The sequence below is a fragment of the Notolabrus celidotus genome, unplaced genomic scaffold, assembly GCF_009762535.1.
Source record: "Notolabrus celidotus isolate fNotCel1 unplaced genomic scaffold, fNotCel1.pri scaffold_327_arrow_ctg1, whole genome shotgun sequence".
Classification (NCBI taxonomy): Eukaryota; Metazoa; Chordata; class Actinopteri; order Labriformes; family Labridae; genus Notolabrus; species Notolabrus celidotus.
The window spans coordinates 25001-41950 of record NW_023260159.1 but is presented as its reverse complement, the minus strand read 5'-3'; the positions used below and the strand labels follow the sequence as shown (position 1 = coordinate 41950).

At 45.8% G+C, this 16950-nt stretch overlaps 2 protein-coding genes across 3 annotated transcripts in view; one reads left to right on the top strand and one right to left on the bottom strand.

Moving 5' to 3' along the window:
* Positions 1-1239: 1239 nt before the first annotated feature.
* Positions 1240-12146, bottom strand: LOC117809661 (adhesion G protein-coupled receptor E1-like). Its single transcript, XM_034679111.1, has 25 exons — positions 11874-12146; positions 11679-11783; positions 9281-9447; positions 9045-9083; positions 8594-8962; positions 8368-8496; positions 8138-8281; positions 7932-8054; positions 6820-6966; positions 6583-6729; positions 6353-6499; positions 6213-6250; positions 6037-6117; positions 5619-5648; positions 5368-5530; positions 5179-5292; positions 3951-4126; positions 3666-3860; positions 3060-3263; positions 2737-2978; positions 2575-2641; positions 2225-2316; positions 1858-2017; positions 1691-1756; positions 1240-1576 (listed from the first exon to the last, which is right to left on the bottom strand). Exons 3-25 carry the CDS (start codon positions 9309-9311, stop codon positions 1526-1528), a joined length of 2955 nt encoding a protein of 984 aa, XP_034535002.1. The 5' UTR covers positions 9312-9447; positions 11679-11783; positions 11874-12146; the 3' UTR covers positions 1240-1525.
* The window catches only part of gtf2f1 (general transcription factor IIF, polypeptide 1), a 6125-nt gene continuing 481 nt past the window's right edge, over positions 11307-16950 (top strand). The window contains exons 1-14 of one of the 2 annotated variants that reach the window (XM_034679112.1): positions 11307-12008; positions 12343-12436; positions 13116-13162; positions 13342-13414; positions 13603-13796; positions 13960-14130; positions 14220-14425; positions 14700-14847; positions 14936-14991; positions 15127-15258; positions 15463-15533; positions 15626-15767; positions 15898-16036; positions 16861-16950. The exon at positions 16861-16950 is cut by the window's right edge and continues 481 nt beyond it. In XM_034679112.1, the coding sequence (XP_034535003.1) occupies positions 12425-12436; positions 13116-13162; positions 13342-13414; positions 13603-13796; positions 13960-14130; positions 14220-14425; positions 14700-14847; positions 14936-14991; positions 15127-15258; positions 15463-15533; positions 15626-15767; positions 15898-16036; positions 16861-16950 (1481 nt within the window). In that variant the 5' untranslated portion in view covers positions 11307-12008; positions 12343-12424. The remainder of the gene's footprint in view (positions 12009-12342; positions 12437-13115; positions 13163-13341; positions 13415-13602; positions 13797-13959; positions 14131-14219; positions 14426-14699; positions 14848-14935; positions 14992-15126; positions 15259-15462; positions 15534-15625; positions 15768-15897; positions 16037-16860) is intronic. The other variant, XM_034679113.1, reaches the window with a different exon arrangement.

The window sequence follows — 16950 nt, the reverse complement described above, 5'->3', positions numbered from 1 at the left end:
TGGAGGACAGGGGTGATGTGGTCACGGGAGCAGAGTTCTGGATATGTTGTAGTTTGTTGAGTTGTTTTGAAGGAAGGCCGTAGAAGATGCTGTTACAGTAGTCGAGTCTGGAAGTGATGAAGGAGTGGATTAAGGTTTCACAGAGACAGGAGATATGTTTAAGGTGGAAGAAGGCGGTTTAGGTGATGTGCTTGAGAGTGAGATGGGAGTCCAAAATGATACTGAGGTTGTGAACATGTGAGGACGGAGTGAGGGAAGCATTGTGGATGGAGAGGGTGAAGTTGTTGGTGGTTGTGGTGAGGGATTTGGGGCCGAGGATTAGAAGGTGATAAGGTAGTTTGTGAGATCAGGCTTTTGATTGCACTGGTATATGAAAATGTAATGTCTGTGGATGCTTTGTGGAGATCCTGTTTTCCTTAATAAACATACTGAAACAGAAAGACTCACACACTACGTCTCCATGAGTCTACATGAACCCACCACACCTCACAGTTATACTCTTTAACAGATCTGAAGGGAGAGCATCCACAGAGAACACTCTCCTCCATGAAGCTGCAGCTTCACAGCTCTTTGATGAGCGAGGATGTTAAACAGATGTTTTAGTCTTCATCACTGAATGTGAAGTTAAAGCGTCCACAGAGAAAGAGAGGCACATCTGTATCCTCTTTTAAAACACATGTTGAGGTTTTCAGGAGATGTCACCTCAGTGTGTTTTAATCATGAGGTTTTATTCTTCTCTTAGCAGTACCATGGCAGGGTTTCATCTTTTTATTATTCCAACATGTTTTTATTCCCTTATATTTCTCTGTTATTGTCTTTAAGTGTCTTTCTTATCTGTGAAGCACTTTGTGACCCTGTTTGGAAAAGTGCTGCGATGTTCTAACATAAAGAAGTTCTGCTGGTGGAGATGATGGTGAGGGAAGCTGGCATGGAGAGGGGGGCTCTGGGACTCTAGAGCTAACGGTGTTGTTGGGAGTCGCCCTCTTCATGACCTCAGTGATGTACCGGCTCTGTATGTGGGGGACCTCAGGGGCCATGTGGTAGGTGATGTAACTCATGAGAGGAGCATAGATGGGATCTGTTCCTTCACTGAGCGTTTATCATCAGAGCACTTTGTGTATGTTTGAAACTGTTCATAGTGAAATCTTTAAGCTTTATGAAGCTGTGTGTGGATTGTTCTCTCATGGAAACATCACTTTAAGTCTGACAAAGACTCTGAGAAAGAATACAGGAAACATCTTAATAAACAACTGGAAGCTTTATTAAGAACACAACATGAACCCGATCAGACAGAGAATCAAAATGTACAAAGAGGTCCAGAAAAATACTGTGCAAGTGTCACGCAGAAGCAAGGCTGATTATAATACAAACTCTTAAAGCAGACAGTTAACAGCTATGAATATTTAATTCTATGCAGGATTATTGAGCGGCCATGATAACTGAACAGAAACAACAGCAGTGAAATCAGCTGTAATAAATAACGGTGGTGACGGCGTGCTCCTCTCTCCTCCGTCAGCAGGGTCCATCACTCCTTCTCAGGTTTGTCCCAGTCCTCAGAGACCGAGGGAGCATCCTTCTGTTGACACACATGTCTCACATTCTTAGTGTTTTCATTAACAAAGATAAGAGCTGGGATTAAAGTCTGCAGGGACCATTCAAAAACAGGAACAGGTTCAGTGAAACATCTCACCACAGATCCTTCACGTCTCTGCTTCATGTAGGAGCAGGTCAGCCACTTCATGTATTCCTCTCTGACCTGCAAACACACAGAGAGCCTGTTCAGAGTCTGTCTCTGCTGCTACAGCTACCTGTGTCACTGAGAGCAGAGTAATGAGTCTTCTCTACGTGTGTGTCTACCTCCTTGTTGAGCAGACAGTGGACGATGAAGAGGAAGGTGCCCTGCTGGGAGTTCAGGATTATAAAGAGGACCTGAAAGAAGAGGTTGGTCTGGTACAGGCCCAGGATCCAGGTACAGCCCAGTATGACGAACTGGGCCACGATCTTAAAAACGATCACCCTGGAATAAAGAGGGTTTGATTCAGGGGAGTTTAATCTTTATTAACTCGTGTGTGCAGATCCTCTGACAGCACTCACACGGTTAGTCTGCATCAGACTCTCCAATGAACTTTATTTACTCTGTGATTTTTAAAACTCTTCACACTGACTCTAGGAGCTCCCATCGTCTGATTTATCAGAGAGAGGTGTGAGTGCTCTGTGCTCGTACCTGGTGTCTTTGGACTGAGAAACATCACTCTTCATGTTAGCCAGCGTCGGTCTCAGACTCCACAGGGTGGCACAAAACAACGTCCAGTTCAGCTGAGAGAGGAAGAGAAACATGATCAGCAAAGAAGAGAACACAGAGAGAGAGAGAGAGAGATAGCTGCTGTGGAAGGATGAGCTCAGCACACAGACCCTCCCAGTGTTTGTGACTCCACTGACAGAAGTTACACCATGTGAGCGACATCATTTACCTTCCTTCTTTTATAGTTTTCATGAAGTTTGAAACAGAAACCTTCATCTGTTTGTTAAATCTTCCAAAGCTAAGCTACATCTGTTGATGTGCACTGAACTCACCCCGAGGATGGCAATCACTGGACCCATCAAAGCCCAGTTGAAGCTGCGCCGTGTAGAGAGCCAGCACCTGCATCAGAATCAAACCAACAGTACCTTTTTAACAAGACGCATATCAACACACAGCAGAGTCTGATTCAGAGGATCTGTGCCTGTTTCACTCACACTGCTGCCTTAGTGGCTCCGTATCCATCAGAATACACCAGCGCAGAGACGCCCACGATCACAAAGGGAACGCCGTAACCAGTCAGGTAGAGGAGCGGCCGGGGGAGGCCGTCCCTCTGGATGACCTGCACCTTGGAGAGCCTCCGGACCAGCAGGTGGAGCTGTAGCGCCTCCAGCAGCATCCACACAAAACTTGCAATGACTAGGAAGTGGAGAAGGCCCGCCATGACGGTGCAGGCCAGCTGCAGAGACACAGGATGTAGTGTTAGAGGGGTGCTTTGCTCAGGTTGGATGAACTGAAAAGAAGAATCTATCATTCAGACCTCGTCGTTGGTGTATCTGTCGTTCCACAGCAGCAGCAGGTGAGACATGGCCAGGTTGAGGCAGAGGTGGAGACGGGCCGTGTTGTTGATCTTTGGGTTCCAGCTGCACAGCAGGAAGGTGAAGATGGCCAGACCAAAGAAGAAGAGTCCAACCATCACACACATTCGGTTCAGCCACTCCAGGAAAGTGTTCTCTGGTGGAGGCTGAGGAGACAGAAAACACATGCTGAGATCAGACCCTGAGACCAGACCCTGAGATCAGACCCTGAGACCAGACCCTGAGATCAGACCCTGAGATTAGACCCTGAGATTAGACCCTGAGATCAGACCATTAGATCAGACCCTGAGATTAGACCCTGAGATCAGACCCTGAGATCAGACCCTGAGACCAGACCCTGAGATTAGACCCTGAGATCAGACCCTGAGATCAGACCCTGAGACCAGACCCTGAGATCAGACCCTGAGATCAGACCCTGAGATCAGACCCTGAGATCAGACCCTGAGGTCAGACTCTGAGATCAGACCCTGAGGTCAGACCCTGAGATCAGACCCTGAGATCAGACCCTGAGCGAGGTGATGTGATCTACGAGGAACACACACTCATACCTCCCCGATCTGCATGATGAGGGCAAACGTGGAGAGATGAGTGCAGCTGCACACCGTCATGTTCCTGTTGGTGTACGCGACCCAGCAGCCCTCCACTGACCATCTCATCGTCCTCTTCTGCTCTCCCCCGCTCCCTCCTGCCTCCTCTGTTTTGTCCTCCCAGTACACACACGTCACCATGCCCCTCTCCGGCACCTGATACAGAAGGAAGTACAGACTTCAGACATTTTAACAGACAGAGCTGAACGTTATCTCTTACAGACGTGTGGATGAGGAGAGCAGCACCTCCTTGTGATAGATGGTGAAGTTGACGGGCTCGGTGAGGTTGGTGTTGTTGACCGAGGGTAAGACTGCAGTGATGATGTCGGAGTACATCTCTGTTTCGTTCTGTGTTTCAAAGTACGAGTGACTCAGAAGGCTCTCCATCCCCTTCAGTGTCATGAAGGCGGCGGCTGCAGAACCTGGAAATGACCACAAGTTCAATCCATCAGGGAGGAAGAGAAGAGGAAGAGAAGAGGAAGAGAAGAGGAAGAGAAGAGGAACAGAAGAGGAAGAGAAGAGGAAGAGAAGAAGAAGAGAAGAGGAACAGAAGAGGAAGAGAAGAAGAAGAGAAGAGGAACAGAAGAGGAAGAGAAGAAGAAGAGAAGAGGAAGAGAAGAAGAAGAGAAGAGGAAGAGAAGAGGAAGAGAAGAAGAAGAGAAGAGGAAGAGAAGAAGAAGAGAAGAAGAAGAGAAGAGGAAGAGAAGAGGAAGAGAAGAAGAAGAGAAGAGGAAGAGAAGAGCAGAAGAAGAGAAGAAGAACAGAAGAGGAACAGAAGAGGAAGAGGAAGAGAAGTGGAAGAGAAGAGGAAGAGAAGAAGAACAGAAGAGGAAGAGGAAGAGAAGTGGAAGAGAAGAGGAAGAGAAGAAGAACAGAAGAGGAAGAGAAGAAGAAGAGAAGAAGAACAGAAGAGGAAGAGGAAGAGAAGAAGAAGAGAAGAGGAACAGAAGAGGAAGAGAAGAAGAAGAAGCGAAGTGGAAGAGAAGAGGAAGAGAAGAAGAAGAGAAGAAGAAGAAGAGAAGAAGAAGAGAAGAAGAACAGAAGAGGAAGAGGAAGAGGAAGAGAAGAGGAACAGAAGAGGAAGAGGAAGAGGAAGAGAAGAGGAAGAGAAGAAGAAGAGAAGAGGAAGAGAAGAGGAAGAAGAGAAGAGGAAGAGAAGAAGAACTGACGGACTGACACAGCCTCACCAGGATGAGGTTGAACTAATGGACTTACTGCTGCAGACTCTTGAGATTGGAGTTAGTCCTCAAGAGTCTGTGGTCACGACTGTGTCCCTTCTAAGAGTATGAACCTAATGGAGGCACGTTCGGCCAATCAGAGTGAAGTATCCAGCGTGGCGTTAGTTTAAAACAATCAGAGCTGTCATAGTTTAACCCTGTTCCTGCTCTGGTTTCTCAGCTTTGAATGTAAAAGCAGTGAGACACTCTCTGAGATGAAGGATGAAGTGTGTGCAGGGTCCCTGATCTGATCTCACCGTTGTTGTTTTTGGCCAGACCCCCCAGGTTGATCTGCATGCTGTTCCCATTGGCTGAGAGTACAGTGCTCTCTGCGTCGTCTCCTCCAGGCCCGACAGACTCCAGGCTTAGGTCTAACACAGAGAGAGTTTGGTGTTAGTGTGACACAGTGAGCGTGCACGGTAAACTAAGAGAGGAGCGTCTCTCACCGACAGTCGGACTGTGCACAGATCTCTTGGTTTGGTTCAGGTCCGGGTCCACCATAGCTGCAACCAAACGGTCTGAGATGCCCAGGATCACGCTGCCGGTGTCCCCGTCACCTTCGCTGCCGACCACGCTCGTCCTCACTCGAGGTCCCACGCCTGAGACTTCCTGCAGGAGTTAAAAGGTCTGATGAAGCACCGAGCAGAGGTAAGGGTTGTTCAGAGACACAGATACAGTGACAGGAGACGGTCCGTACCATGCTGGCTGAGAAGCTGTTCGCCACAGTCTGCAGAGAAAGACAGGAAACAGAATCATCATGTGAATCCACTGCAGGGTCATCCAAACGCTTTAATCACAACAAACTGTGAGCCTCATCTTCAACCAGACGTCAGGAGCTTCCTCACAGCCACCTGCTCTGACGTAGAGTTTCTCTCTCTCAGGTTCACTTTGTAATGTCAGCACTCAGTCTGCTTACACTCATATCTACTGTTGGACTCCGGTCTTTGAGCCAGGCAGAGATCACGTGCAGGCAGAGCACATCTAAAAGCAGGCAGGGACTGTTTGTGTGTTCACAGAGAGAGTGTTGTGAAACCTGTGATCCGATGATTAACCCCGACATTAAAATCATTGTGTGTGTTCTCTTTCAGAGGACTGCGTCTCTTTGCTTTCCTCACCGCCGCTGGTAAGATGAATCCTTCGTTTTCTTTCAGTTCATCGTCCATGTTGCCGAGAAAAGCTCTCTCTCTGGTCTGACCCTGCAGGAAACACAGAAACATGAAGCAGAAACATGAAGCATGTGTCGCTGGTTTCTCTGCTGCTGTGGGGGATTTGGATCTGCTGTAGTTTTTACCTCAATGGGATTTATCTCATCCAGAATATCCTGAAGACCTGTTGAGACAGTGCAGGAGAAACCGTGCACAGGTTAGTGAACACCTGATCAGATTAATGGAGGTGAACTTTGCCCACTGTGTAGGACTGAGTGCATCCTACTTTTACAGAAGGAGACCCCGACCGTCCACCGGATCCCGGTGGATGGGTAGAACCCGTCAGGGCAGGAGCAGTAGTAGGTCCCCGGTTTGTTGGTGCACACTGTTTGTTTCCCACAGATCCCCGGAGTCTCACTGCACTCGTCTATATCTGGAGGCAGACACACATCCTGTGACACGTGCAGTTTGGCGGTATAGGATCAGGTCACATGAGGCGTGAGAGCAGATACATACCTGTGCATGGGTGAGCTCTGCTGGCTATCACCTCTGGGTTGCTCAGACGAAACCCAGTGGAGCAGGTGCAGAGGTACGATCCGATGGAGTTGGTGCAGTTGGCGTGAGGACCGCAGACCGCAGCGTCTTTGACACACTCGTCAACATCTGACAGAATCAAGAAACACACTCAATCACAGAAAGAGGGGAAGGTTCACTGTGGAACCCCTGGATCCTGAAAACCAGAAACTCAAATACCTATGCAGATGTTGTTTTCCTCTCTGGGCTCATCCTCTGGTAGAGTCGGCTCGTAACCTAGGTTACATGCACAGGTGTAAGCTCCAGGTGTGTTGGTGCACTCAGAGTCAGGGCCGCAGACGGTGGAGTTGAAACACTCGTCGATATCTAAGGAGCAGGGAACACAGGGAGCATGAAACACGTCGCTTTGCTTATCACAAAATGAAAACAGAGTGAATCTTTAGCTGCAGAATGCACATCTTCATTAATCCTCTTAAATATGAAGTCTGCATGATCAGAAGCATGGAGCTACATGACTCTACTGTCACTGAATCTGTGGGATTCTACTGGAGTCAGGGAGGAGACAGAACTCTGATCTGACAAATAAAAGAAGGAGAAGACTGCACTTTCTTTCTGTACGAGAGGAGCCAAATAAAAATAATTTAAAACGTTCATAGGGAGCGGATAAAGGTGCTTAAGGTCTTATTCACACAGTGACGTTCCAGTCCCAGGAGTAAAGATCACTGTTCTCCCGACTGCACTGAGAGTAACGTTTGGAACAGTACGAGACTGTCAAATCTTCATCATGTGGAGGTGTGAGCTGATGATGCCTCTCATGGTGTTTGTGTGGATCACAGACTGAGTCCTGGGATGAGGGAGAAACAGACGGTCTCAATGAGCTGCACAGTCCGGTCACCGGCTGCACGCAGGCTCGTCTGCTCTCACTCCCAGATCTCTCAGGAGTGCTGTTTTACTGATTTCATAATAATGTCAGATAAATCTGCTCGCATGTATCCATCTGTTGGCAGAGCTGCAGGCTTCTGACGCTCACAGCTCTCTTACACTCATTTGAATCCAGCAACACTTTCACAGGGGAATGTTTCTGAGTCTGAGTTTTGAATGAAGCTGATTTCTCATCCTTAAATTATGGAGCTGTAATATACTGCATCTATGACTGTTGAATGCTGGTAATACTCACATCCCAGTCACCTGCTGATATCTCGTTGCATAGTGCATCATTTATTCTGCTTTAATAAGAAGTCAGTGTTTCTTAGAGCTGCCTCTGTGAACAGTTAGGAGGCTGTGAATAAACCCTGGCCTCTTCATGGGGAGGAACATCAGCGCACACTGACCTTGGCAGCGAGGAGTTGCATCAGGTTCGAGTTGGAAGCCCTTAAAGCAGTCACAGGCAAAGCTTCCTAAGTTGTTACTGCAGGTCCCCTCACCGCAGATGTCCTCCAGGCATTCATCGATATCTGTAAGAGAAGTCAGCTGTTAGTCCTGCACACACACACACACACACAGCCCAGGAACCACAGGGACCAGATCCTTTCAGTACCTTTGCAGAGGTTTAATTTGCCAACAGGCCCTGCACCTGTCGCATTATATCCCGTGTGACAGGTACAGAGGAAGGATCCCGGGTTGTTTGCACAGTCAGCGTTAGAACCACAGAGTCCTGAAGTGGTCACACACTCATCGATGTCTGCCAGGAGGAGCACAACATCATGATGAATATCACAGCTGCTTTAAACCAGTTTACACCGGCGTAGAGGAATGACATGCACTCACCAACACAACCATAGGACTCTCCAGTGGGCAGGTGTTCTGGAGGGATTTCATACCCACTAACACAGAGACAGCCTCCACTGGAGCACTCAGCCAGCGGCCCACAGGCGTCCGGGGTGCACACATTGTGATCTGAACATGAGAAACAAGGACACACACTCTTTACTCAGGACATATGAAGACGCTCTTTAACTGCAGCTGACACAGGTAGTGTAGAAACATTTCTTACAGGTTACATAACCCACACGGACATGTGGGTGCGTCAATGGTTTGTATATGTAGAATCCTCCAGGGCAGAGAACCAGGCTCAATTGGAAAGCATAATTTCCACAACCTGCATAATTTCCAAGTGCAGAACCTGTAGTTGCAGTTTCAGATTCAACTGTTGGATAAGAAAATGGGACAGTGATGGTGTAATAGTTGCCACCAGTGTGGGTTGGCTGGCATGATGAAACAGCTCTGTCTCCTCCGATGCCGACGAAACGCCACCACTTCCCAACAAGAGCAGAATCATCCATCGGGTAGCCGGGAAACGAGCTTGATTTGAATTGATAGTTGCGCCATGGATCAGTGAGATTTGTGTATTCATCACAAGAACCTGCAGACAAACAGGACAAATGATTGTTACAAATAATACAACTCTTTGATTTCAGCTGCTGCAGAATCTGTTTGTGACGTACCAGCAGGAAACACAGAGTGAGCGAGCGTGAAGAGCGAGCCTGTGAGGAGCACACCGGAGGACAGTCTCAGTTTAAACAGTTCAATCCAATGCATGACATATAAAACACACGTCTCCACTAAATCACAGAAAATATTCAGGTTGAAATGTTAGACTGTTTTAGAAAACAAGCTCTGAATCAGTTTAGGTTTCAGATACTCTCATTTCAAAGATTCCAGATATCAAATAATAACTCACCCAGAAGAAGTGCAAAGACTAAGCAGTTCATCCTGTCGGGTCCCACTCCACAGACTGTCTGTCCTCACTCTGAAGGCTGAGTATACATACATTTGGGACATTTGCACAGCATCCAAAAACTGTTTTTGCAAGGTACCAGCATGCAAACCTGCACGCAAATTCAGCACCTGTAATAGAGACACAGCTCATGTGAAGAAACCAGGAACAAGTCCTGTTCTCCTAAGGAGGAACTGAAGAATATTTCACACGTCAGAGTTTGAAACATGTAATACAAATGATTTTACTGAGAGAAGAAAGAACACATGCACATGTGATGATGAACCAGATTTCTGTCTCTTAAAGGTTTGAGGGAGTGATTTGTAAAGTCTCTGTGGTCGGTGCAGATCATCTCTCTGCATGTTTCAGATGAACTCTGAGTCCTTGTGTCCTGAAGACGAAGCTCTCTGTCCCTGCTCTGTTGTCTCTGCCTCATTATTCCTCATCGTTGCTCTATGTGTTGTTTCTTTTGTGCAGAACTTCAGTCATAATAAATCATTTGACTTCACTTGAAGTGCTCTTCATGGAGACTTTGACTGAAGCTTGTTTGAGGTGGAACAAAAGCTCCTTCCACCTGTCCTCCTCCATTAAAGTCATCACCTCTCTGTGACTGTAGAAACGTTCTCATATGAGAAATAGGATTTTAAAAAGAAGTCACATGCAGCGATCTGTTTCAGCATGTGACGACACAGACAGAAACGCCGCAGAGGAGAGGGAGCATGTTTCACCTTTCAGGTAATTTGTCTTGTAAAATGGTAATATGTTGTTTTTATACTGTATGGAAATCACTTTCAAATCCCTAAAAATACAAAGGAGAAGAGGAAAGGTTTCCAGTGTGTTTGAAAGAATTAAAAAGATTCTGCAGCACTCTCACATCACCTGTGAATGCTGCTACAGCTCAGATTATGTTCTTTGTTGCAGTCAGAGAATCATAAAGATGTTGTTTCGGGTTAAAGTAAACTTTACTTCTTGTGTGTCTTCATTTATTCCTTCATTTATTGGATAATCCCATGTTAATCACGGTTGAGCTCATGTATGGGTGGAGCATTCAAACCTCTGATTGTGAATGAGTCCCCCCTGCCCTCTAGTGGTCACAGCAGGAGCTGCAGCATCAAATTAAATCAAAGGTTGAGTGTTGGATTTATTAAGCAAATTCATATTCTGTTATTGGTTTCCAAATCTCTGTACATTTTAAAACAATACAGAGATTAAATTTTATCTGAGGGGGAAATATGTGTTTTCAGTAACTCCCAATGATTGGACAGCCTACCTGCCCATCTACCTTCCATCATGCCCGAGAGCTTTTAATAGTTAGAGCAATAGTTTCCTCCTCTGACTGTGATGAAGGTGGGAAGAGGGTCAGATCTTCAATTGAAAGTTTTCACTGAAATCAAATATAAAAGCACGGCTGGAGTTTCATACAGAAGCCCTAAAAGGACATGGTTCAATGGGCGTCTGTACTGAACATAAAAGGAACACATTTATGTTTTTTTGTGTGTTTTTTTCCATAAACATTGTTGAGAACATTTTGCCTCAGTAAAGAATAAATAGACTTTTTGTTATGAGACATTTATCTTACAGGTTAAAGATCAAAAACACAGAAACGAGCTTCGGTCTCTGAATAAAATGAGATGAATGATCTCGTTATCACGATAAAATTATACTCCTTATCTTGAGAAAACTGGGAAAATAAAATGTATTTAATCGTGTCCTTTTAGGGCTTCCGTAGTTTGATAAAGGGGCGGTGACATTATTTTCAACCTTCATCATCATCCTCAGATACACTGACGTCACTGATGTTCATAAATCTGGATTAGAAATTCCAAACAGCAAAGTTTTACATCAAGAAGAACAAAAAACATGAATTTAAGTTTTATTAAATGAATGCTTAAGTCAAGAGGGGTTAGAAATAACTGAAGGAGCTGATGAAGTGTGAAGAAGAGCCTCCTCGGCTTCCGTAGTTTGAGATGCTTGAACTGAACGTTAACCGGAAACACGTCGCCCCCTAGTGGCCGTTGATACAAACTGCAGCTGAACATTGATTCCACATATCAAAACTGAGAGTTCATAAATAATTTAAACCCACGGCATATCATAGATACGTGTGAATTTAACATCCACTTACAAAAACATATTTTTCTGTTTAGTCTCTTTATTGATTTTACTTGAAAGGACAGAACTTTGATCAACCACTGCGGCTAATGGTGGTTTTAAGCTAGCAGCAAGTTAGCTTCATTTTTTCCATTAGAAGGAGATTAGTTTAACATAAACCAACTGTCCTCAAATGTACAATATTTTAGTTTAGAAAACTGCTTAAATAAAATGTGTTCTTTGTTGTTTTATACTGAAAATGTCAGTTTACCTTTGATGCTAGCTTAACCAGTTTGTGTTGTAGTTTCGGACAGCAGCCACAGGAGGGCGGGAAAATATACCAAATGATACACGGCAGGTCTGAGGTGATTAGACTCTGAAACAAAGGTAAATCAGTTATTACTGAAGACAGAATGATTATTGTGAATCTGTTGGAGTGTATTTTAGGCGGCACGGTTGAACCTACTTTAAAAGAAATACGTCAATGTAGAAAAAAAGTGTCCCAACATTAGAGGCCGGCCCGGAACCATAACTCTGCACAAGTTTCCCATCGACTCCCTGAACGCGCCGGACAGCTGCGTCGGTTGGAGTCTGCGCACCGGTAAACTAGCCTGAATGTTTTGGAAACGAAATGTTGATATACTCCTCTCCCTGCTCATGTTTTCAGTGTGAATGCAGTCTGTGGATCTGTCCTGTCTGTGTGTGATGCTAGTCAGCAGTTAGCTTCACATATTAACGTGTAGCTCGAGCTACAGGCTGCTAACACGTTAGCTTATGTGGCTAACGGTCCAAACCTCTCTTTCCATCAAACCTCTGAGTGTTTCAGTGTTTACTGCTTCATTCTGAATGTAGAGTTAATGTCTGACTGATAGAGGAACTGTTGGTGATCTGTATCTACTGGTGGAGGTTTATCCTCCTCTTTCTGACCCTCACAGGTGAATTATATCTAACGGGGCTGTTTGTCTGTGTCCAATAAAGAAGAGACTGTTGATGTGAAAGCTCAGAGTCTCCTTCATCATGACTTCTTTGGTAAGTTTCTCTTTAAGTCTGTTTATTTATATAACTCATAATCCTGTCTAAATGATCTCTGTGTGTCAGAATGATCATGTTTCAGTGAGTCTGGTTTCATGTGTGTACTGAATCCCAGTGTTAGGGCCACTGGAAGAAAGAAATGAATAAAGTCAGAATATAATCTTGTTTTTTTAAGGTGCACCTCCAACAAGGTTTTTTTTAATTCTGAAATCAGATTTTAATCTTAAAATTAAAAAAAATACACCTGAAACAAACATATTTTTTTACTTGCCCTTCAAAATAAAACGTCAGTAGTCCTCATCCTCTTCTGTATTTATCACCTCTGCAGGTGAGAGATACTTCTAAACTCTGTGTGTTTAAACATGAAGCAGATTTGTAAAGTGTGTTTATTGTTTTCTGATTGGACTGGGACAAACCGTCTCTCCTTCTGTTTTATCATTCATCAAGAATCTATCAATATCATGGATTAAATCACAGATGTTTCTCACTGCAGAGAGTCCGTGTAGGTATTTATAGAAGTGTGTAAATATGATGTCACACAGTGTTGATTTAAGAACCATAGAAAATGTTTTGTTATGGTCATGATGTGTCTGTGTCTGTGTGTGTGTGTGTGTCTGTGTCTGTGTCTGTGTGTGTGTCTGATGTAACTCCAGGGATTCTGCTTGTTGTGTTTCAGGGGAGCAGCAGTTCCTCGTCCACAGAGTACACCGTGCGAGTCCCTAAGTGAGTGACATGCTGATATCTACAGAGAGCTCAGACCTGTTACCTGAGACAGAATTATGTTTTGTTAATGTTTGTAGTAATCCTAAAAATAAGGCTTCAGAATGACCTGTTTATGATGTTTCATGGTGTTTAAGTTATGATGCAGCGTGTGTTAAAATGTCTGTCTGTCCGTCCTGTAGAAACACCAGCAAGAAGTACAACATCATGGCTTTCAATGCAGGAGACAAAGTCAACTGCTCCACCTGGACTCAGGTGGGCTTCAGGACTCATGGCTGATAGTTTGAGCTGCACTCAGCGTCGTAGTAAAGAGCACAACATCTGAATTGATGTCTGATTTAGAATCATGATCACATTAAAGACCAGAGAGTAAGAAACCACTGCAGCCTGTTCTGGTCTTATCATCCTAACGTCTCCTCCTCCTCCCTCTCTAACTCTCTAAGGCTCGAATGGAGAGAGACATGAGTGCTCGGAGGATATACGGGGAGGAAGAGACGCAGGAGGGAGCAGCTGGCAGTGAGTTTGGGAAGAAACAGCGAGAAGAAGCGCGGAGGAAGAAGTATGGTATCGTGACACGAGAGTTCAAAGTGGAGGACCAGCCCTGGATCCTGAAGGTCAACGGCAAGGCAGGGAAGAGGTGAGGAGAGAGAGACGAGACTCTATGCACTGATGAACTCTGACACTCACAGGAAACACTCTCAGTCAGCTGTTTGGATCTGTGGAGTATTTACAGTCACATGTTTTTTAGAAACACAGATTGGTCGTAGTTTCTCCTGTTGAGGAAACTCTTTCTGTGTCAGGTTCAAAGGTCAAAAGAAAGGTGGTGTCACAGAAAATGCATCCTACTACATCTTCACCCAGTGTCCCGACGGAGCCTTTGAGGCATTCCCCGTCCACGGCTGGTACAACTTCACACCTCAGGCCAAGCACCGAACTCTGACGGCTGAGGAGGCAGAGGAGGAGTGGGGCAGGTGAGAGGAAGAGGAGGAAGTATACGCACGCTTCATTTACCCATCATGTGTTCAGAAATATTAACATCCTGAGTCCTGTCCTTTAACAGACGGAACAAAGTGGTGAATCACTTCAGCATCATGCTTCAGAGACGACTCAGAGAGCAGGAGCGCGGGGAGGACGATGAAGATGAGGGCGAGAAGTCTGGGAAGAAGAAGAAGAAGTCTGGAGGGAGAGGGGGCGACCTGCGTATTCACGACCTGGAGGAGGACTTGGAGATGAGCAGTGACGACAGTGACGACAGCATGGGGGACGGTAAGGAGACCAGAACACTACGGGACTGAAGACCGGAGACTTAGACTCTCTGTGACAGACCAGAGACTTAGACCCTCTGTGACAGACTAGAGACTTGGACTCTCTGTGACAGACTAGAGACTTAGACTCTCTGTGACAAACCCAGACTTAGACTCTCTGTGACAGACTAGAGACTTAGACTCTCTGTGACAAACCCAGACTTTATAAAGTATAAACTCTGTTGTTGTTTTCCTCCTCATCATGCTGTTTCTCTCCTCATCTGTTTACTGGACAGATGGAGAGAGTAAAACAAAGACAAAGAAAGACACCAAGAAGGGAAAAGGAAAGAAGAAGAGGAAGAGCAACGAGCATGAGGCGCGGGAGGACAGCGATGACGGCGACTACGAAGGTCTGGAGGTGGATTACATGTCGGATGAAAGCAGGTGAGATCCAGCAGACTGTTCCTCAGACTGTGATGATCTTTATGGAAAACATGAGAAATGGAAACGACATTATCTCTCCCTGAAACAGTTCAGACGAGGAGCCAGAGAAGGGGAAGCCCAGCAAAGCAGAGGAACACCCCAAAGGTTGATCATTTCTTCTTCATGAGCTTTAAATGACAGCGTGTCCTGAAGGAAACCTGACTCAGCTCAGGAGGTCTGATCCTCTGTGCTTTGTGAAATGAGACCTGTTCTTCCTTCCTGATGTGTTTCTCTGTGTAGGGATCGACGAGGCCTCTGAGAGCGAGGAGGAGAGCGAGGAAGAGAAGCCGAACGAAGAGGAGGCCAAAGAGGAAGAAGAAGAAGAGGAAGGCAAGAAAACGCCGGTCCAGGCGGAAAAGAAGAAGAAAAAAGGTGCAGACGTCGACCTAGAAAAGCTGACTGGAGTCAGGTCTCAGTGGTAACAAGGCGTTGGGTGGAGCTCCTGACTGATCTGTGTGTGTGTGTGTGTGTGTGTGTGTGTGTGTGTGTGTGTGTGTGTGTGTGTGTGTGTGTGTGTGTGTGTGTGTGTGTGTGTGTGTGTGTGTGTGTGTGTGTGTGTGTGTGTGTGTGTTGCAGACAGCAGCGGGGAGTCGGACAGCTCAGACGACAGTGACATAGAGGGAGAGACGGCCTCTGCTCTGTTCATGGTAGTTGCTGAGTTCCTGTCATCTCTCTGAATAGATGTTATAATAAATGTTGTATTTTCTCAAACATCGCTCTTTTGAATCGCTCCTCTCAGAAGAAGCGCACTCCTCCTAAACGTGCAGGCGGACGCGGCTCTGCAGGGAGCTCCAGGACAGGAAGTCGCCCCGGGACGCCCTCCATAGACTCTGCAGCCACCTCCAACACTCTCCGAGCTGCCGCCAGCAAACTGGAGCAAGGTGTTTAAAAAACGTTTACACGTACCAGAGAGCCGTTAGAGACACACCAGACACACACTGAATGTTTCTGTGCAGGTCAGAGACACCATGACGCACGGCCTCACACTTCATGTCTCTCTCTCTCTCTCAGGTAAGAGGCAGACTCCAGGTCCTGCTACTGACTCACCTGCTGCCAAAAGGCTGAAGATGGAGCCCAACAGTCAGAGTCCTGCTCCCTCTGGGAAGAGTACGCCTCAACCCCCGTCAGGAAAATCCACTCCCAGCTCAAGGTACAAACACCTCACCTTCATTTCTCACAGCTCATAGTTCCATAGATGTGTAATAAAGATCCGTATTATTATTATATATAATATATAATATATATTATTAGAAACACTGGCTGACCCTCATGTATAAGGCTCTTTTAGGCTTGATTCCTCACTATCTGTGCGCTTTAGTGCAGAGAGAAATCAGCTCCTATGCCTTGTGTTCTTGCACTCCTCTTGTTTTATCTGTTCCTGGGGTAAGGACTGAATTTGGTCAAAGAGCTTTCAGCTTTGTTGCCCTCATGGCACGGAGCGCTCTACAGACTAACCTGAACCTCTCTGAACCTCTTACACTTGGAGCTTTCCGTTCTCTCCTGAGGGACAGACAGCGTGAGAGCACTGAACAGTGCCTGTGTTTTAAACCTTAGATTATTGTTTGTTGTTTTGTTACTGCTCCTCTTATTCATATTGAAAACACTATGCATCTATAAACTGAATGTTTTAACTTGTACTGTTGTTTTCTTGTAACTGTTTTTAATGACATGTGCTGCTGACCTCTTGGCCAGGTTGTGAAAGAGATCCTGATCTCAATGTGTTTTATCTGGTTAAATAAAGGTTTAATGGGGCGCTGGTGGCCTAGCGGTCTAAGCGCCCCACATACAGAGGCTACAGTCCTCGTCACAGGGGTTGCCGGTTCGATTCTCGGCCGGTCGACCATTTCCTGCATGTCTTTCCTCGCTCTCTACTCCCCACATTTCCTGTCTCTGTTCAGCTGTCCTATCAAATAAAGACAAAAAGGCTTAACTTAATAATAAATGATAACGGTTCTCCTTCCGTCTGCTCTGCAGTGACGTGCAGCTGACAGAGGAAGCGGTCCGGCGGTACCTGATCCGTAAACCGATGACCACCAAAGACCTGCTGAAGAAGTTCCAGACCAA